Source organism: Podarcis erhardii (genome assembly GCF_964252035.2).
Source record: "Podarcis erhardii genome assembly, chromosome: 13".
Taxonomy (NCBI): Eukaryota; Metazoa; Chordata; class Lepidosauria; order Squamata; family Lacertidae; genus Podarcis; species Podarcis erhardii.
This window is the reverse complement of record NC_138502.1, coordinates 31156046-31177973: the sequence shown is the minus strand read 5'-3', so window position 1 is coordinate 31177973 and position 21928 is coordinate 31156046. Positions and strand designations below refer to the sequence as shown.

The 21928-nt window shown below is 41.5% G+C and overlaps 1 protein-coding gene across 1 annotated transcript in view; it reads right to left on the bottom strand.

Annotated features, from left to right (window-relative positions):
* NPEPPS (aminopeptidase puromycin sensitive) overlaps positions 1-21077 on the bottom strand; it is a 73483-nt gene extending 52406 nt beyond the window's left edge. The window contains exons 1-2 of the mRNA XM_081837653.1: positions 20252-21077; positions 8382-8466 (exon numbers count right to left, since the gene is read on the bottom strand). Coding sequence (XP_081693779.1) covers positions 8382-8466; positions 20252-20956 — 790 coding nt within the window. The 5' untranslated portion in view covers positions 20957-21077. The remainder of the gene's footprint in view (positions 1-8381; positions 8467-20251) is intronic.
* Positions 21078-21928: the final 851 nt, after the last annotated feature.

Here is a 21928-nt window from a genome sequence, read left to right as displayed (position 1 = left end):
CTTTTAGCTTCACACCCCTCTTTTGATCTCTGGTTTGGCAACTATGGGGCAAGATCACAGAACAAACACTCAGGAAGCTGGATGTTATGTTGAATAAATAAAGCAAAAACATGCAAATCCAGACACTTTAAACATATTTATTTCTACATAGTTATTCCTGGAAAAGAGAGGGTCTGATGTAAGCTTAGTGGTAAGAACAGTGTTAGAAACTCAGATATATAAGCTAGGTGCCAAATGGCTCCTTAACCAAGGTTACAGTTGGAATGTCTAGTTGCCATTTTGGAGCACGACAGCTCTAGAATGCATGCTTAGATGTATGAAGTCCCAGTATCTTAAAAGAGAATGTAGCAAAGGGTCCCAAGACTTCAGAAAACGAAGTTAAAGATGCCAAGTCAGCCACTAATAAGCAAACTGAACTACAGTCATTCATACCTCGGGATAAATATGCTTCAGGAGAAGTATTTTTGGGTTACGCTCCACAGCGACCTGGAAGTAATGGAGTGCACTACTTCCGGTTTTCGCTGCTCGCGCATGTGCAGACAGTCAAAATGAGGTCACACGCATGTGAAGCGGCAAAACGCAACCCGCGCAGTCGCGTCTTACGTTCTATTCAGGATGCAAACAGGGCTCCGGAACGGATCCCATTCGCATCCCAAGGTACCACTGTATATAGATTGTTCCATTTTATTATTTTTAATTTATACCAACCTTGTCCTAAAGGGCTGAAATGGCCTCCACATCCTTAGATCTATTTTTGTAACTAATTCTTATCCTCAATATGTGAATGTTCTAGCCTTTTTCAAAACTTTGCCCTGAAAAAGCAGTTTTCTTCATGTTTAATATTCTAGCAACTTAGTGCTGGATGGAATACCCCCTTCCACCCACCACCAGGCAGCATTACCTTACCACAAGCTGAGAACTACTGCATATTGTGCAGAAGCAGCTTGTCTCAAGCCAGGAAAACATAGAAGCACTGTTTGAACACCCAACACCCACTGCAAACAAAATACTGTTCTCTAATTACTAACAGTGTGTGTTGTCTGATCTCTGAAAAGAGCGACCTGCTCATTATTTGATTCACTTTCTTTGCATTCAGCATTTACACAGCACTTTTTATTTACAAGGTGGTTCATCACCTTGAAAGGCAGAACCCTACTATCCTTATATTAAAATGTTAGCTTAGTGTACACGAGTATGAATGACTTGCATGACGGACTTAAAAACACATCTTTCAAAACCAAACCTACCAAAACAAAGTGTATCTCAAAAGTTATACTAACTTTTGCTTTTAAAGTCATCCTTTGGCCCAATATTTGCATCAGGGGCAAAAATACAGGACAATATTTCATTTTGCAGAGCAGCCAGGCATTCAAAAGCTAGTCATAGTAAAGTTAAATAAAGGCATTGGCTTCTGACTCATTCCAACAGGTGCCACAGAGCATTTATCCAGCAAGTCCTCTGCCAGATTCATTCTCTTCCACTTTCAAAGCCATTATGCTCTGGCAGTATCCCAAATGGAATAAAATTTCTTAATCCTATCAAAAAAATAGTCAAGGTATGTGAATAAACATATTACAAATACATTTCCAGTGCAATCAAGCCATGCAGTTATTATTTTTATTATTCAACTTATTACCTGTCCTTCATACTAAGGTCCACAGGCAGGTTACAGCAATTTAAAGTACAATATTAAAAATACTTTTAAAAACGTAGTTACAAAAAACTGCAATCACGAAATATAGGGTGGGCTGAAAATATGCATCTCAGGTGTCAAATGCCAGAGTAAAGAAGTCCATCTTCAGCATTCACCCAAAACTGTGTAATAAAGTTCCCAGACATACCTCTATGGGGAGGGAGTTCCACAACTTAGGGGTTGCCACAAAGAATACTTTCTCCCTGGGCACCAAGCTGCTGAATGCAGCAGAGCTACCAAGAGGGCACCCTCTGCTGATCTTAACACCAAAGAGGGTCCTGGGGTGGCTTTATTGATTATACAAATAATGTGGCATATGGTAGAATAGTACCCACACTGTCCAGTACAATCTGGTATATATGGAGTACATATTTTATTTTTTCCCCTTCCCCTCACTCCCCCTTCCTATAAACGCCTATAAATTCTAATTGTAATTGATATAAAATACCGTTTACTTATGGTCACCAATCTAAGCAATACACATTACTATACATATTTTCATATCTGTAATAACTGCAATAATTTGGGTATATACATTTTGACACAACTTTTTTAATCTATTTAGAAACATTTATCTGAGTGTTTGTTGTTGTTTTATTCTTATTTTTAATTGTTGCAAGTCAAATACTCTAAGGTAAACAAAGATATATCTCAATGCAACCATGTAAAGCAATTTAAATGAAGATGAAAATGAATAAAATTTTGTTACCCCCTCCCTAAAAAAAATCAGAGAGGGACTGTGAGAAAGGAGCCCATCTTGAGACCTGAGTCACTTAGGGTTTTAAACCAGTAATGTGAGCACCATGAATTGGGCCCAGAAACGAAATGGCAACCAATGCAGACATTTTAAGGCAGGGGTTATATGTGATCTAAATGGAACCACAGCCAATAATCTGGCCACTGCATTTGGGACCAATTAAAGTTTCTGAGTCATATTTAAGGGCAGCTTCACATAGAACCTACTGAAGTAATCCAATCTGAAAGTTATCAGAGCATGGAGTACAGTGGCCAAGTCATTTCTGTCCAAAAGGGGCAATAAACTGGTGAACTAGCCTGTGATCTGCTCTTCACAGGGGAGAGCAACCCTGCCCAGGACAGAATGTCTCCTGTCCTCCCAGACATGAGAACTTGGAACATATTACAAGTTTGTCTTTACAGGACTGAGTATATTGGCTGGCCCATATTCAGCCCATACTGGATACATAGAATTTTGTAGAACAGGTTTTTTTAAAAAATGGAATTTACTGGGCATGCCAGAAAGTTATACAAGGCACATTCAGGCTTAGGCTAAGGATTTATATAAAGGATATTTAATATACCACAGAATCTTGGTTTTTGTTTTATAACAAAAATATATTAATTAGCTCTTTATATTAAATTCCATAATTACCAGCTCCAAATCAGCATTAAGAACTACATACCTATGCATTGTGTCAAACCAACGGTCTACCTCATCACCTTATTTCTGACAGCTGACAGCCAGATACCCCCAGAATGTGCAGAAGAAGGATACAATATCAATGCTTCCACATCCCTGGAACCCCAAATTACGTATATAAGAAAGTTGCAGTTCATGAAAACATCAACACTGCCTCCCAAACAGAAGGGACCAAAAACTGCATGCATGCTACCTCAAAACTGGTGGGAACTCTCAACCAGCTGGGCCTCCTGGCTTAAGCAGAGGTTTAGGTTGGTGCAGCAGATACTCCAGGCTCAGCAAAACAAAGAGCACTTCAGAGGGGCTGACCACAATGCACCTTTGAGCAAGGTGCCTCCTTTCCCTTTAACTGTGCTAGACTTGACTCACCTCTAGTAAGACATGTTGCTCCAAGTAAGGAAGCACTTCTCAAACTATTGTCCAGGGACCACTAAATGTCTGATGACACCTTATGGTTTGATGGGTGCTAGCAGCTCACAACATACAAAAATACACAGGCACATGTGGGAGCAGGAGTTGGCTAGAATGGAAGCTGACACATGCAAAATTGGAGAAAAGGAAAAGGAAGGGAAGATGTGGCTGGCTGAATGTAAGGATAGGAAGAAAAACAAATAGAAAGGAGGAACTGAGTGAGAGGAAAAGGAGAAGCAGCACTGTACCTTCTTGTCCCTTTAAACACAGCTTCCTTAGAATAAAGGTACATACTTGCTGGTGTGCTTCATAATGCTGCCCATGCAAGACTGAAAGGCTTCCATTCACCAGATAAAAATCAACCTAGCTGTTTTTTTTTAAGGCAATGTATCATGTTCCTTTAGGTCTTCCACGGATCTACCCAAACACAAAAACACATTTTTTTATGGTAGTGCTGGTAAATCCCTCTTATGATTCCCACTAGATACAACCTAGATTAAATTGAAGTAATAAAGACTGAAGCTACAGATTTAATGATTCCTGTGTGTTAAAACTCAATTGCTTTATCCTTAGAGCCATTCTGAAGGGAGTTATTCTCACCGTTCTATAGACTGAAAACTAGTCCGATAGAGAACAAGGAGCATGAAATGTTTCCGCAGGTTAGGAGCAACATTTTAGACATCTGATATTTTTCAAGTCCTGCCCAAGCTCACCCAGTAAGTCCATTACAGAGCAGGGGTTTGAAACCTCATCTCTCAGGTCCAGTATTCTATTCACTGGCACATACCATCACAGACCTGGAAAGATAATCTAATTCAAGATCCCCAAAGAAGAATAATCCATTTCACCCTGCGTGCCCTTACCAATCAACTGTATTCTCCTCAAGCCACAACAGAGAAGCAAATGCATTTTTAAGAAATGATACTCTCAGAGCTCCAAGTGAGCTCTCATCACAAAGACAAAAAAAAGAGTATTAATAGAAAAACAAAACATTTTGCGGCATAGGCAATCCAAAATCAAACTGTGTGAATCTTCTCTTCTGGTGCGTCATAGGGGAAACCTACTTTTGTGGATCAAATTCCATTTTGTGGATCAAAATGAAAACTTTATGGCAGATAGATCTAAACAATTAATCAAATTGATAAGGAAATGTAAGAAATGTCTGTTCTCATTGCCAATGCCTGATAGATCACCTACTGCCTACCCTGTTTCAATACCAAATGTTTTCCACTAAGCTGTGATGTGCGACGTTAATTCTGGGAGTAAAGCAAAGGGCCACACAGGAGGGAACTCCACTACCTGAAAGGATTTAACTTATGAAGGATACCATGATCACCACACCCTGAGAAGCCACAGACGTCAATTCTACTGACTGGATGCAACTAGCCACTGAGACAGGCTTCCTTATGACAGATCTGGGTCTCACAAAAGTCCAAGTCAGAGGCTGAACAATTCTGATGATAGTGCAAGTATGCATACAACCTGCTCTTCATAGGGTTGCACTCCCTTCTGAAGCTGCAGGTTTGCATGCTGGGAATATTCCTAGGCCCAAATGCACCCTTGCATTTCCATGTGGAGGCAGGAAAGAGGAGCTTCGACCATTTCCTTGAGAAACCAAACCTCTCCTCAGTTATTCATACTCTGGTCACCTCCTTGTTAACTACTATAGCATGCTTTACATGGAAATAGCCTTGAAGATAGACTAGTTTAGAATGAGACTTACAGGGTACTGACCAAATACAGTATGGAATATCAGATCATATTAAACTAGTTCTTAGCTAGCTGCACTATTTACAAATTTGTTTTGATGCTCAGCTCAAGTTCTGAACATCTTGGGTCCAAAATATTTTAAGAACTGGCTCTCCAAGAACTTCCGCCGATCTTCTCAGAGATCTTCTCCACCTTCACTTGTGCAGAAGAAGCGTGTGAGAGAGGCGGCCTTTTTTGGTTGTGGCACCAGGTTTGAAGTAACTCCCTGAGTTATACTTGACCTAATCACTGCTCACTTTTAGGCAAGTAGCAAAGACTTCTACTACATATTACCAGTTTTTAGAATATCTTTCTTAGCAATCTTTATTTATAAATTGCCTTAATCCTTCAGAAATATATAAATATTAGAAATGAAACATTTCAGTCACCCTCTATTTTACAGCACAACCACAAGAAAGATAAATTATGCTTTGAATTTCGCAAAAGCTTTTAATACAGATATGGCTTGGCATGCCATTAAAAACTTTGAAAGGCAAGGCCTTCAGAACCGGAGCATGACAACACTGAGAAAGCCAGAACAGGAAGTTCTATAATGGCATAGTTTCTGGTCAGCTAACTGTGGAAAGATAAGGCATATAGTTCCAGTACAGATGTAACAATCCCAATATTTTAACCACCATTATGACATTATGAGAGGATTGAAGGATAGCTTACTAGATCTTTCTGGCCCCTTGCCTCCCACAAGAATTCCCCTACACTGCCAGTCTTAATTGTGGTTCTATGTTACATCAGCACCAATAGTAATCACAGATGATGCTAATGAGGTTCTCTCAACCATGGGAAAAACCTCAAATCCTGGTCTCTAATTTAAGGCTGGGAAGAGAAATCGTACTTGAGGAGGGAAAGAGCATGCAATCCCATGACTCCACTATTTTAAAGTGTCATTACTGTTTTTAAAACTATGCTACTTTTGTGTAAGTCTTGCAAAAAAGTGGTGTATACATTCACAAGTAATAGTACTAATAAATAATATATTTTTAAAAAATTATCTGTCTGATGCATTCCATCCAACAGTCAACCCCGTCCCTCATAGTTAATATACCTGCTTCTGTGTACAGGTGATGGAGAACTGAATTCAGCTGGTGGGCCAGATTATTCTCTCATCCCCAAGGGATGAAAGGTGGTCAAAATCCCCACTCCCCATCGGCTGCATAAAGAACATACTTTTGGCGCACATGCGAAATCCCTGCTGAACTGAGCTTTCTGGTGCCCATCCATGTGCTCTCACCAGATATCATGTGCTTTGAGCTTTGCAGAGAATCCAAAAACCCAGATGTGTTCCCGTCAGCTCAGTTGTACTAGCATAGATTTAAACAGGCAGGAATCTGATTTAGATTTAAATAGATTTAATAGATAGATATAAACAGGCAGGAATTGAACCCACCCCTGTTCAATTTCGATAAAATTTTCAGTGGGGAGAGAAAATGAGGTTTCAGCAGATGGAAAGGTCACCAGGGATCCTCTTCTACCCCCCATATCACCTTTTGTATGTTGAAGTTATATATAAATGGCATAGGACTGGCTGACTGAGAGAGACTAATTGATTGTCTACTCCAATCCCTTACTATGAGGCAGACCACAATTATGGAATCCACTGCAGTAAGATGTAGCAACCAACCTGGATGACTTAAAAGAGGACATAACCACGCATGATAAGCTCATCACTTTGTCATGATGGCTATGTAGTACTTTCAGTGTTAAGAGGCAATGCTTCTCTGACCACCACTTTCTGGGCATTACAAGTAGGAGAGCTACTGTGTGTATGAGCTACCCATAGGCTCTGGTTAGCCACTGTGAAAACAGTGCTGGACTAGATGGGCCTTCGGCCTGACCCAGCAGGGCTCTTATGTTCTTATGCTGTCACTACCACACACAACCACTGCAATTCAATCCAGTGTGTCACAAAGAGCAGTTGTACCACAAAAAGCTATCCACAAAACAAACCAGTTTCAGATTACTCATTCAAGTAATCCAAGTCACACATTCCAGAGGAGGGTGGATCATTGCCCAAGTTAAATCCTGATCAAAAAGTCATCTCTAGGGCATGTTAAATAGGCATTTTATCGAAGGCTGGCCTACAAACTTACAACCATCCAAAACAGATGTAGCCTACCAACCATCTGTGCTTGACAGTCAGATACTCAACAATTCCCCTGCAGCAACCCAAACCAGTTTTGCATCACTAGTGTAACACCATACATGGCTGGTAAACTATACCCAGTTTTCAAGATCACATGTTTGTAGACTTGGTACAAAGTATGCAGCAGCTGAAAATACTGAGGTGATGGAGCTGGCAGCCACAACAATGCCTCCTTAATCAAGTGTCTTCACTTTCTTGAAGAACTGGGACAAGCCATAATCTTATTAAACCCAAGATTTTTATCACAATGCCCTAGTTCTCACGTAGCACTAAGCCAAACCATGGCTAAGCATGAATTAACAAGCTGCATAATATGACAGAGGAAGATGTTTTAAAGCAAAAAAAGTTATAATGGCCTGGTTACACATAAGACCAAGCCAAATGATGGCTCCATATGCATGAGTACACAAAGTGAAAACTAAAGGCATTTTACTCTTCCCCAGGCCCAGCTGCTGCATATCTCTCCCAAAGAAACCATGAGCAGTAAGGCAAGAACAAACATCGGCTACTACACAGCTTGCGGTTTGTTTAGAGTGAGATAAACTATGAGCCCATGTTCACATATAACACTAAGTCAAACCATGGGTTTACTTTGGGTAATGTGACAGCAGCAAAACCAGGGGAGGAGCAAAGCAGCTGTGAAATTTTCATTCTGTGTACCCAACACACTTGGATATTCATACTTAGCCATTTTTTAGTTCAGTATTACGCACAAACCAAGTCATTATCTCTTTTTTACTTGAATACATTTTCCTTTCTAATATGCTGCGGATTTTAGACATCATCCAAAATGTAGAAGGGAGAGATTACTTTAAAGTCACTATGTCAAAACAATCTAGAAACACTTGCTGCACAACTAAATTCATTATTTGATCAATATTGCATCTGGAGACTGAACATACAGAAGCTACATGCAAATTCCCTCTTACCTTCATCTCCCTCCGGTGCATAGGAAGCTGTAATGATGTCGATGTCAGCACAATTCATCACAATCTGATTAGTCGCCTGCTTCACCTGTAAAATACACATTCAACTTTATAACTTACTGTTTCATTTAACATTGAGTACGGTAACAATTTTTTTCTAAAAAAAAAAGTTTGGCAAGCTGTTGAAGTGAACTTTTAAAGCTGCTTCAATGCAAATAAAACCCAAGACCACTATTCTTCCATTCACACATACAGCATTTTCACAGGAGTGATTGTTTACAACACAGTGAACAATCATTATATTTATAACTTTATAGCGAGTATTACAATCTCACAGTGAGCAACTTGCTCAATGCAGAATATTCCCTCTGGATAAGTAGTTTACCATACCTAAAGGAAAGCAAGGATTGCACAGAGTGGCTAGAAAGTCAACTAGAATGTGCAACCTAAGCTGCCCCACAACACTGTATCAGCTGGGAAAAGTCCAAAATTGTGGTCACACAAGTTTTAAACAGATACTCAGAAATCCAAAATAATTTTTCAGCTCTCTACATGCTGGTGCCTCTACAGAAAAATCTGATTTTCAGGAAACTGGTTGTTTACTTTAACCCACATTACTCTTGCTATTTGAAATTAGTTCCTTTAAAAAAATCTGATTTCAGTGCTTAGCTGGCTAAAATACTATTCAAGTTTTGCAGGCACCACAGTTATTGTTATTATTTATTAACTTTCTATACCACCCTTCATCCAAGAATTATAGGGTGGTTTACAATATAAAAATACAAAAATGCATACCAAAGTAACAAACAAAAACAATACCACCACAGTATTATTATTAAAAAGCCACGAATCCCCAAATGTTACAAATTTGTTCAAATCTCAATAGTGAATTCAGAAGACTAGCATTCCCATCAACACCCATGCCCCCTCCATACAGTTGCATAGTTACTATGCACTGAGAACCAATTGGAATCAACTGACAGATCCAACACATGAAGGCCCCAACAACCAATGCTTGTCAGGCAAGTTAAATTTTCAGTCTATCCAACAAGACTCCTTTAGCAAACCAGGTCCACTCAAATATCAAGCCAAGGAATGTCAATAAAGAGAAACAGCTAATCCATATTTGACCCAAAGGGAATGGTGCCACATTTAACCTTAAAGATATACCTTTAACACCCTACACCAGGAGTGGCTTCCCATCAGATCCAGCCAGCATGGGCAATGGTCAGAGCGATGGAGTTAGGAATCCAACATCTCGAGTGCCAAATGTTAGCCACCCCTGCCCTACACACTCCAAAACATATAATACATGAACAACCAATATGTGTCCCTGAACAACATGAGAGGCTGTTTTTGAATGTACCTTCATTGTCATTTAAATGTGATAATATGTTAATATTCCTGCAAACACACAACAGTGCCTTTCAAGAGTGTGTGAAGCACCAGAAAACATTTACAGGAACCAAGTTAATGGTTACATATAATTAAATGTTCAGCCCCATGAAGATCCAGAAACAAGGCATCAACAAATTATGCACACAGGCAGCAGTTTATACAAAATGCGAGCTTGTGAAAATGGACTCATGCTAGCAGGAGTCAAATTGATTTCAATAAGGCTTCACTTACATGATACGCTCAGGATTAAATCTTGTTTGAGAGCAACAAAAGCAAGTATCCAAATGCAGTTCAACATATGACATTTTATATTGCAGGCAAATAGAAAATGCAGACATTAAATGCTTTGCAGGGAAGCAGATACATTAAGGAAAGAGCTATGCAATGGTGATTAATATTTGAAAGCCTCTTACAGAACTGGAAAATTTGTTTTCTGGAAAGCAGCTAGTACAAACATGAATATTGACATGTGAACTATTTTTTTTTTAAAAAAATCAAGTAATTAGAACAGAAACTATGGATTGTATCCAACTAAGTTTTACTCAGACCAGACCCACTGAAATTTATGGATCTGGGTTAGCCATGCCCATTAATTTCAGTTATACTCAGAATATAACTAATGTTGGGTACAACCCTGTATGTTCATCAAAAACATTCACTTCCAGTTTTCCTGCAACAACACCTCAAACAGTGAATAATTACTGGAAATACTAATGGCATTCTTGATTACATCTATTAACAGGGGCAGCCTGTCCAATTTCACCAGCTGAGGTGTAATAGGAAGGTGCTGCCCTGCCTATGCACTGCCTGCCTCCCCCCTTGCCACCTCTACCAAAGCCTTGCTGACCAGGGTTCTGCAGCTGCAGCTTCCAAGATTCTGGCGAGATTGCCCAATGTATCCAGAGGCATCTGTGAAATATTGCGGGCTCTCATGAGAACCCACTGCAACCACTTCTTGCTTCTCCAGCGGGAAAGGTGCATCCATGGATGTGCCCCTTGGATTCTGCTGCCTGAGGTGCCTGCTTCATAGACAGGCCAGCCATGACTATTAAGGAAACATGTGATAGCTTTAACAAATGTAGGGAATATTAGTTTTCTACATTTTATGAAAACATTTTTCATAAAATGGGAAGTCTGTGTTCCTTATTATAGAACCTCATGTTGATATTTTCAGCAGCAGTAGCCAGCTGTGGTCAAGTGGATTGAATGTGGAGTCTGTATGTTATTTAATAGAAAGTAGTCAATGTGGTGCCCTCCAGAGGTTCTTTACAACTCCTGTCTTCCTTGCAAGTGGCCATCCTGACTGGGGTTGATGAACATCTGGAGGGCACGACACATAGCACAACTGCCACAGGGCTAAAAAACACTCTCCCAATGTCACTCTCTGAATTTAGCCATGTAGATAGGACTAGAGCAACTATAACAGAGCACCCCAAATTCCTATCCCGTGGCACTAGTCCAAGAGGATACCATGGTTGATGGTATCAAAGTTCACAGAGATTGTGAAGCAGAAGCAAGGTTGCACTTCCCATGTACTGCTCCCATAATCTGAATAACTTTAACAGAGCAATGGGGAACCTGTGGCCCTCCAGATGTTGTTGGGGCCCCACCCAGCTTGGCCAATGGTCAAAGATGACGGCAGCTATAATCCAGCTATTTTTGGAGGGCCACAAGTTCTGCATCTGCACAAGTTCTTTTAATAGTTAGCCTTTCATTATATTTTATATTACACCATCTTCTATTATAATATGTTCTATTAACATTTTAGGTATATTTTAGAGATAGACTTTTATATACCAGCAATCTATGTGTGGATAATTGGTGTGTTGAACTTTAAAACACAATAACTTTAGCCTAGGATATATCCTTCTTTATATTCTCTCTTATGCACTATGCTCTTCAAAAGAGGATCTGTTCCCTTATTCATTAAAGTATGGATGAGGACAAAGTTCTAAGAGAAGAGGTAGCATGTAGAGGCCAGGAGAGTGAGCAGTGAGATGAGCAGCTAATCCCTCAATCAGAATTCACCACGGCTTACAACTTTATAGTCCATGCCAGACAGCTAGCCCTCCCAATATATTGGACTGTGACCAAGTTATTTATTCTCCAAAATACATGAAATCAAACCAATTTCCACCCAACAACAGAAAGAGCTTTGTAAGATCACATCTGTGAACAAATGAAAGCAGCTACAGTAATTATAAGGCCTTATCTAGGCAACCACATTTTCCCACTGATTTGCATCCAATGTGGATTATAGTATCCAAGCAGTAAATCTGCTAATAGAAAACAAAGCAACAGCTTCCTCTGCTCAAGACTCCTGTTCTATGCAGGAAAAGAATGCAATTCAGCATTCAGATGACAGTTTGACAATCTTTGTCAAAGTCAATTCCTATGCAAAAGTTGTTCTTAAACTTGTATAACCACTTGGCTGAGTTTAACTAATTACAACGTTGCTGACATCAGGAATTTCAGAGGTTGGAGGGCCAAATCTGCCTAGATCTAGAAATAATGGATCAACAGGCTAGACACGAATGCCAGGAATTCCAAGATATCCTGCCTGAAATATTGCTACCTACAAAAGGCAATTGGCGAGTATTCAAAGATCTACTTTAGGTATGCCCAAGTACCTTTGCATACCTAGTAATATTTTTTCTCTTTGAATAGCAAAGCACCCCATATTATAACACAAACAACTTCTAAAAATCCCCAGATTATCAAAAATCCTTTGTTATGTGGCATAAGAAGCTACAGCTCAAGGAAACCGTCAAACATCCTTTTTAAGTGTGTGGAACCAGTTGTGTGGATCTTTGGATCCCAGCCACTGCCCTAGTTACTGTAATTTTCAGAACCTCTGGTGGAAACGTATTACTATGTTAAAATTTTTGACCTTCAACTATTGCCCAACCAGTGTACAAATATATTGTGCGCACACAGTCGAAGATATTCAGCATCTTAAACAGACTGAACTGAAACACAAAATTAACACCTAATCAGCATGATCTACAAACCTGGCAGATACTGAACAAGCAAGCTATAAAAAGCAGCAGGCAGGTTAAAGTTTACTAAGTACATCAGCACGTCCTTCAGCTAAATCAGAAGACCAATGAGACACTACAAATGAAGAGATTTAAAAGGTCCCTTCCTTTGTCTGACCTTTAAGGTAGAAGATGCCATTCACAATCTGACATTTTCCTGACAGCTTATATGCATAGCAGAAACCTACCCTATTATAGTTTGGAGAGCATTGTTTTACAGTTGCTCACAAAGTTAAAGTCAACTTCCAACGTAACGGAAGGCACCCTTAATACCTGGTACCCTTATTCTCATAGAATATGTCACACCATAAAAATGCTTTGGCTCCAATACAGGCTTGCAATACAGTTTCAAGGTCAAAGGTGAAATTAGTTTTCTGGCCCAGTATTGTTGGGAACAGCTCTCCAAAGACTCAGTAAGGCTGGGAAAGACCTCTGCCTATGTTTTGAACTGGACATTCAGAACTAGCCATGAAGTTGCATATCTCCTTCTTCCCTCCCTGAATCACCTCCACATTTATTTAAAACTACTAAATGTTTATCCATACGAAAAGATTTTACACTGTTTCAAAAATCTGTTCATGGCAAGGACCTCCACAAACTCCCTGTGGGAGGAATTCTGCAAATTAATTAAAAAGTATCCATGATCCTTTGATGTCTAAACCTCATACAGAGCAGGTAGCACAGCAAGGTGTTCTCAACTGAGCACTGAGAAGGATATGAGGTTATAAACACTTTGGGGTTTTAAGTTTATGGCTTAGTTACTATCTGAATCATTGCTTAACAGTGGTAAACCAGTGCTTACCATTGATGCATCAGTCCCTCAAGTCCCTCCAAAAGGACATTTTTTCTTCCCATCTGATGTTGCAGGAAAAACCAGCAGCATCTCCTTTCTGCTGCATCTCCCAAATGCCCAGTGGGAAAGAAATCATTTCTCCTTTCTGCCACCAAGGTTTTTTTGTGCATGAAAGTAGAGGTGGTCATTGGCAGAAACAGCGCTTTCACAGAAAGTACAGGAGTGCTCACCGATGGAGAAAGCCAGTGTAAGAGTTTATGGAACCCTGCCTCTGTACTGTGCCTCAAGAGTTGTTGTTTTTTAATTTCAAAGATAAGAGTATTTTAGCTTCCAGGATAAAAAGAAGAGACACCTTATGAAAGAATGGAGCCAGAGACTTTTTAAACTTAGCATAAATACTGCTGTTTGCATTACAATCCTATGTTTTTGCTGTTGTGATTCCGTTTATGTTGCTTATATTTTAGATATTTTTACAGTGTTTAAATGTTGTTAAGCTGCAATGAGAAAATACTGTATTTTTATGGACAAATTTATTAAATATACATATCTATCCAGAGCTTCCATTTATCTCACTGAACTTATTTCCAGGAAAGTTTTGTTTTTTTTAAGGTAAAGGATCCCTGGACGGTTAAGTCCAGTCAAAGGTGACTATGGGGTTGCAGTGCTCAACTCGCTTTCAGGCTGAGGGAGCCAGCGTTTGTCCACTGACAGCTTTCCAGGTCATGTGGCCAGCATGACTAAACTGCTTCTGGTGCAATAGAACACCATGATGGAAGCCAGAGCGCACAGAAATGCTGTTTATCTTCCTATCACAGCAGTACCTATTGATCCTACTTGCACTGGCATGCTTTCGAACTGCTAGGTTGGCAGGAGCTGGGACAGAGCTGCAGGTGCTCACTCCATCACGGGGATTCAAACCACCGACCTTCCAATTGGCAATCCCAAGAGGCTCAGTGGTTTAGACCACAGCGCCACCCGCGTCCCTCCAGGTAAGTATATCCAGTACCATAGCCATAATAAATTGCCTTATCAACAAAGAATTGTGTTTTCATGGTTCTTCAACACAAAATAAAAATGTTGCACAACAACTGTAATAGGTCACTAGACAGGGAAGTATTTTTGTGGCTACCAATAAACTTAGTGATTGTGTTAACGTACTATTGATGTATGTGCCAATTTATTACACTTAAACACATCATAGCATTGGGTTTTTCTTCCCAACATGCCAAGTTTTTTACCAAGTAGAAAAACAAAGCAGTGCCAAAATGAAAGGCTGAAAATAAAGTGTAAGTCATTTACCAGCCTTTGAAATAATGTGATTTGCTACAGCATCAATAATGATCAAATATCTTATCAGATGATCAAAGTTTCCTGTTCTCTAGAGCTGGTTTGAACAAGAGAGCTGCCAAAGCAAAGGGTTCAATTAAAAAGCTTATATGCTTGGCCACTTAGTGTCCTAAAATGAGGTTACAAGCACCGTTTAGCATATCTCATTGGAAACTGAAGTGCATAAGTTGTCACCAATGGAAACTCTCTGCAACAGCTGAACTCCTATTACAAGTCTCTTTCACTGATAAGTGTGTTGACCTTCTGCTAATCTGGTGCTTAAATTGGTGGGTTAACATTATGGTTTTCAGTTGTTCTATGATTGTTCACTGACCTTGTGAAATAGTAGAGGAAATTACACTTTCAAGACACAGCTGAAAATGTTTCCTTCAACGTTTGGCTAACTCCAAGTTACTCAGGTGGCAACATTTTATTACTTTTTTATTATTAACCTTTGTATCTCATGCTCTATGCAAGGAGTTTAGGGCAACATGCACAGGGATTTATCCTAACAGCCTTGTGAGATAGTGACTGGCCTAAGGTCATGCAATGTGCTTCATGGCTCAGTGGGGATTTGAAGCCAGGTCTCTCTAGTCAAAGTCCACTACCCCCACTGTTCACTATACCACACTGGCTTCCTTTAACCTTCAAGTGAGAAAGTATTTTGTCCCAGGACTTAGCATGAACCTGTGCAGTCACAAAGCAATACTGACTTTCTCCCAAATTACTGCTGGTTTCAGGTCCTGTAGATTAGGATGTGTCACAATCATCATTCACAAGACACTCAACATTATTAAGTTAGGTTTGTTTTTCATTTCTACACACACTGAAAAATATAAAATCAAGAGATATTTTAAGTTATTTTCAGATCATTCTGACCTCCCTTCTAATAGGAGGTTGATTCAAATTAGACACACTGACCACAACAGAAATATATTACTCCCATTTTCCTCCTGGGGATTTGTTCAAAATCACCAAGCAAGTGCAGGGTCAATCTGTAACTTGAATCCAGGCCCCAAGACATACTGTAGGCACTGGGCCACCTTATAAGCTGAAAGCATATACCTAAGCACATATTCTGGCCCTTCTTATACAACTGAAGGCTTTCAAGATAAATTTTAACTTAAGACAACTGTCAGGAATGCTTCAAAAAGTAACTTAAGTAAGCTAAGCACACACATTCAGATTCCTGGAACATTATCTCAAGATACTTTAAAACAGCAATTTCAGAAATTCCCCCGAATTTCCCCAAACTATGAAATGGAACTTGCTAAGTTAAAGCTAAATCATGTACATTAGTTCTCCACAAACTGCCCATTTCAGAAATATTAGCTTTTATAACTACTGGAAACATGCTCAATTCTATGCTAGGGCTCAAACAGGGAAAATGTTATTGTCTCTTATTTTAAGTGTGTTATCATCAGCCACAAACTACAGCACATTTTGAAATGATTTTTACAAGTGTCAAAAGCCAGTCACAGGGTGCTAGCATAATTGGCCAAGGAACCTTTGCAGCAAGGTGGAGGGGAAATAATTAATACGCCTTTTTCAATCTTGGCTACTTTCCATCCTAATTTAACACCCAACATTTGCAAGTGTCACCACACTTATTGAACACATTTGCTTGAGAAATCATGTTTTTATTTAACTGAACTGGTAGTTCGTTTATAGCCTCATTCTCTTCCCTTCCTCCCACCCAACCCCCATCAAGAGACATACCACAGTCCACAGTTAACTTGGAAACATGCACACCATTCTCTGCTGGAGTTGTTTTCAAAATCAGAATCATTTTAGCAACTTGCATTCCATTTCCCTGCACGTTGTCTCCATGGTATTTACACAACTGGTCACCTTTCAGTGTTTCCTGCTCTGCTTATGTAGCCAAATACGCTCGCTCAACACTTCAAAGTGACATTTGCTCCTGCTGAGACACAAAGCCAGTTATGGACAAAACAAATTTTCTCCATCCCAGTCAGTTGGGGCTCTTTCTGGACACTGCTGCCTTCTGAATAATGGAGTTTAACTTGTCTTTTAATATCTATAGTGTCTTGAAAATACTTCCCTTCATAAATAATTCAGTTGGTTTGCATGTACCCTTAAAGGCTGAAACAACTAGTTTGTATTGCAAACTAGTTCACTTGAATGCTCTTGCAGATATGCTCTTGCTGAATGAAAGGAAACTATCAAACCTTTTTTAAAACACCAAGAACACCACCACTTATGATTTCTAGACATGGCTTCAATGTCATGGCTGAACTATCTGGTCGGGACTTAGAATTGAAGCACTCTGAACAAAACTAAACATTTTGGGGTGTTTCAGTACTAGCCTGAACCAGGAAAAGTCCCAGGCTCCTGGTGATCCATCTGCCTGAATTAATGCTGAAATCTAAGGAATTGCTGAGTCATATGAAATATACATTTTTCCAGTATGATTATAGGATGTTTGAAACTTTCCAATTTTAAATGTCAGTCTAAAGACCAGCTAGTAGAAACTAAGTGCAAATAAACATTACAGGACATAGGTTTGTATTTTAGCAAAGTTTTGGAGACTGCCATATTAGCTAAAGGAAATAGAAGCAATTAAAAAAAATAATATATATTTCCTTCCTATCTGTAGTGCAATCTTAATCATGTCTCCTCAGAAGTCAGGCCTATTCAATTCAATTGAGCCTGGTCCCAGATAGGATAGGATTGCAGTCTTAATAACTTTTATTCACCAACAGTATTCTTCAAGGTTCTCACCAGTCCCAGAAATTCTCTCCAGTTTATATCATGCCACCCTCCCCAAATCTAAAATACTCCAGAAATAGAACTAGTTTAGCATACAGTACTCCTCTTGACCGAATTATGCCCCAGGAGACTTAACCAGCCTTACTCATGAAGGATTCATTATTAATGACAGGGTTTTAGAACTCTATGACAAAGAGCTGTGTTACAAAGAACTGAGGCTCTTCCTGGTATCTTAAACTGTACCTTATTCATTTGAATGATCCCAGATTAGGAAAGAGCCCAGAGAAATCTAGCAAACTGCATTCCTCACACACCTGTTTTCAAGGAAAACTGTCCTCTATGTTAAAAGAAACCTGATGTCATGACTGTGTATTGCACAGACATTTTCTCAGGTAGCTGAAATAAGAAGCAGGCCTATCAACCTCCATCCCATCTGCATTTTAACATTGTGCAGAAACTTTACCCAAGAATCATCCCACTGTTCTGCTAACTGAAATCAACAATCCCAAATCTAAGAAAAAACAGCAGTGTTACTACAATACTGAGGAAAAAGTAAAAAATACTGACTACAAAAACAATATCAACAACACAAAACACACCTTTCTTTAGGCTTTGTTAGGTTCTTGCCCTACGGGAATGTAAGGCAATGGATAAAGATCACTAACAGGATTCCTTAGTTCTAGTTACAGGTAAGTAGCCCTTTTGGTCTGCCGTAGTCGAAACATTTTTTTAAAAAAAAAATCCTTCCAGTAGCACCTTAAAGACCAACTGTTTCAGTGTATCTGAAGAAGTGTGCATGAACACGAAAGCTCATACCAAGAACAAACTTAGTTGGTCTCTAAGGTGCTACTGGAAGGAATTTTTTTGTTTTGTTAGGATTCCTTAGGAGAGACACATGGAAAGAAAGAGCATCACAAGAATGTGTACCAAGACATAAGGAAACAATTCCACTTGCATCTCTTTCCTAAGTAAGCTCTACTCACTTCCATACCTAATAGGTGGACTATCACATAACTTGAAACTGACTGCAGATACAAACAGCCTACTGAAAGATACATACTCCATTCCACTACCTTTCACATCACACAAAAGCCCTGCTGCTGTGCAAGGCACTCTTTCAACTGCTCATATTATTCCCTATTAAGGAAGCCCTAAAAAGCATGAACCAACAGTCCCCCATCTCTTACCCTGAGTCCAAGAGGAATGTCCTGCACATATAATTCTCAACATGACACTCATTGGCAAAAGTCTCCCAAGCTCAGCACTCTTAAAAAATAAACATTTCCAAAGAAAGTTCCTGCCCTTAACTAATTCTAAGAGAAGACATGCCAAACTCATGGTTTGTTCCTTTATAATTCTGATCCAAAATAACTGAATACAGTGCCTCAGGTTAAGTACTTAATTCGATCTGGAGGTCTGTTCTTAACCTGAAACTGTTCTTAACCTGAAGCACCACTTTAGCTAATGGGACCTCCTGCTGCTGCCACGCCGCCGGAGCACGATTTCTGTTCTCATCCTGAAGCAAAGTTCTTAACCAGAGATAATATTTCTGGGTTAGTGGAGTCTGTAACCTGAAGCATATGTAACCTGAAGTGTATGTAACCCGAGGTACCACTGTATTGCCCATCTGAGGTCATTTTGCTACAAATTTTACACCACTTACTTGAATCTCCTTGCATAGTCAAAGACATAGACATACACCATATGTCATGAATCCAAGGAGAACCTCAATCACAAATTCCTCAAGTAAATGTTCCCATCCTAACTAAGAAACCTTCTCCAAACCTACAGGACCAGAGATAAAAACTGCTAACATCAGGATTCCCCAACCTATTCAATCCTACAAGAATGTATCCACCCCTTATGAATTAGACTTCCTCATTAAAACCAGAAAATCTTCTCAACTTCTTGAAGAAGCCAAGAAGCCACCTCCCATCCTAGAGAACATGTCCTTCACTCCTGGAAACACACTTATCTTAGGCAAGTTTCACCCAATTTTGAAGTGTACTTCCCAACAGCACACTCAAAGAACAGATCTCCCTCTTTCATCAAAGGCAGGCATACCTTCCCACTCAGGTAAGTCTTAACTCCCCCCCCCAAATAGACAACAACAACAACACAACGCACACACAATACACAATCTCAGAAGAGCAGTAACCACTAACCTTCTCGGGAGGCTGCCCACCAGAAACAAGATCCAGAATCAGCCCAACAGGTACCACTGTCCCCCAAAATACTCCATCCCACCCCTACACTTCATAGAAACCCTTCTCCCCTTTTTACTCGTGCACCTTCTTCCCATCCCTGCTGCCCCACACCCGACGCTTACTCCAATTCTATCCATCCCGGAGATATTCGCCCGCCTTCCTCCTCTTGGGGCCAACTCCCCACCTTCTTCCCCGGGCGCACCTATCCTACCCCACACACCGGGGCCTTCCAAGCCACAGTCACCATCGCCCGCCCCGAACCCTACACGCACTCCTCCTTTCCCCACCCCAAGCCCACACGTTCACCCTCAGATCTTTACACACATACACGCGCGCGCGCTCCCCTCGCCTCGCCTCGCCCACTTCCAGCCCCGCGTTTACCTCCACGGCGGCCTCGAGTTTCCCCTCGAAGGTGAAGTCGATAAGGTCAGGCTTGAGGCAGAGCCCGTAATTGATGGGGCGCACCTCGCCCGGGAGCCGCTCGAAGGGCCGCTTCTCCGGCATCGCGGCGGCGGCGGCGGCAGCGAGACGGCAAGAGAAGGTGGCTGAGGAGAACGACGAGGCGGCGGCGGCGGCAGCGGAGGTTGCTGCTGCTGCTGCTGCTGCTACTGAGGCGAAGGGGGAGGCCCAGCGCGAGCGCGCACTGAGAGGGAGGCGGCGACCCCCCAGTGACAGAAGGCGGAGACCGAAGCCAGGAGGCGGAGGAGGATGGGGAGGAGCAGGCCGCACCTGGCCCAACCGAGAGAGAGAAGGGGCGAGGGCCTCCCGCGAGCGAGCCAAGTTGACCTGCTGTGGGTCGTCGTGCTGCTGCTGTCGCTGCTGCCTCCGCCGCCACCCTCCTCCTCCCTCCTTAGACGGCCGTGGATAGGACTGCCTCCACTGCGCGTGCGCGCTCCAACTTTCTCTCCTCCCCTTGGCCTCGCGCGCCTGTGCCCCCTCCCGGCCGAGGAGGGGAGCGGGGAGGCGGAGGGCGCTCGCGACGTGACGCACGCGCCGGAGCGCCTGCGCGCTGGTGGTAGTGGAGGGCGGCGGCAACGGCGAGGCGCCTGAGAGGAAGAGAGCTAGGAGACGTCCACCGCGGGCCATTGGGATCCGCCCGCGCCTTTTCCTCCCTGTTGTTGCCCGAGCTTGGCTTTTTCCTTTCTTTCTTTCTACGGCGGATGAGGGGGAGGGGACTCGCGTGACGGACAAGTCTCGTGGCAGAGACGTCAACTAGTAAACCGAAGCAAAGGTGGGGGGGGGGGCGGAAGGGGAGAGATAGGGGGCGGGGAGGGTATGGCTGCTGCTCGCGCACGCGCATTGCGATAGAGAAGACGCGCCTTCTCGGAGGGAGGGAGGGAGGGAGCGGCGGTTTGTCGCGAGCGCATCCTCGCCTTCCGCCGCCGAAGCTAGAGGAAGAAATGCGGCACGCGCGGGTCACGTGGTGCCTCCGCTCTTCTTCTCCCAGCTGTCTCCCAAGAGCTTAGCGCGGCGGCCGCCGCCCCTCCAGCCGTCAATTCTCTGCAGAAATGAAGAACGGCAACGAAAAAAGACCAGAAAAAGGCACCCCGGAAAACGTTTTGTAAAAAAAAAAAAAAAGCCTACACGCGCCTATACAAATAAGCACCAGGAATAAGCATAATTAAGGAAAACCTTTGGCTTGTTGGGTTTATTTTTTTTTTAAAGTTATGACAGCATAATTAGGTATTAAAGCAGGCTTTGGTTTTTTATCCCAGCTCTCCCATACGTATTTTGAGTGGGCGCAGTTTTATGCATGGAAGAGCCGGATGAGAATTTTATGCTGAGTTAGGTGAACTATTGAAACCTGTCTCTGCGTTGGATTGCAGCGTCAACACCTTACTGATTTCAATGGGAGACTCTCAGCCTAGTCCTATTTTATCTGGCGTGGCTAATCCTTGGCCTGGGAGCCTAATACAGCTCCCAAGCAAAAAATTCTGCCCCCCCCCCCCAGAAAAAACCCCAAATGATTTTGTCAGCAACAAAACAAGGGAGGATTAAAGTAGACACAGTGCTGGGAATGGGATCTGGGATGTTTGAACCTCTCAACCCAGCCCACCA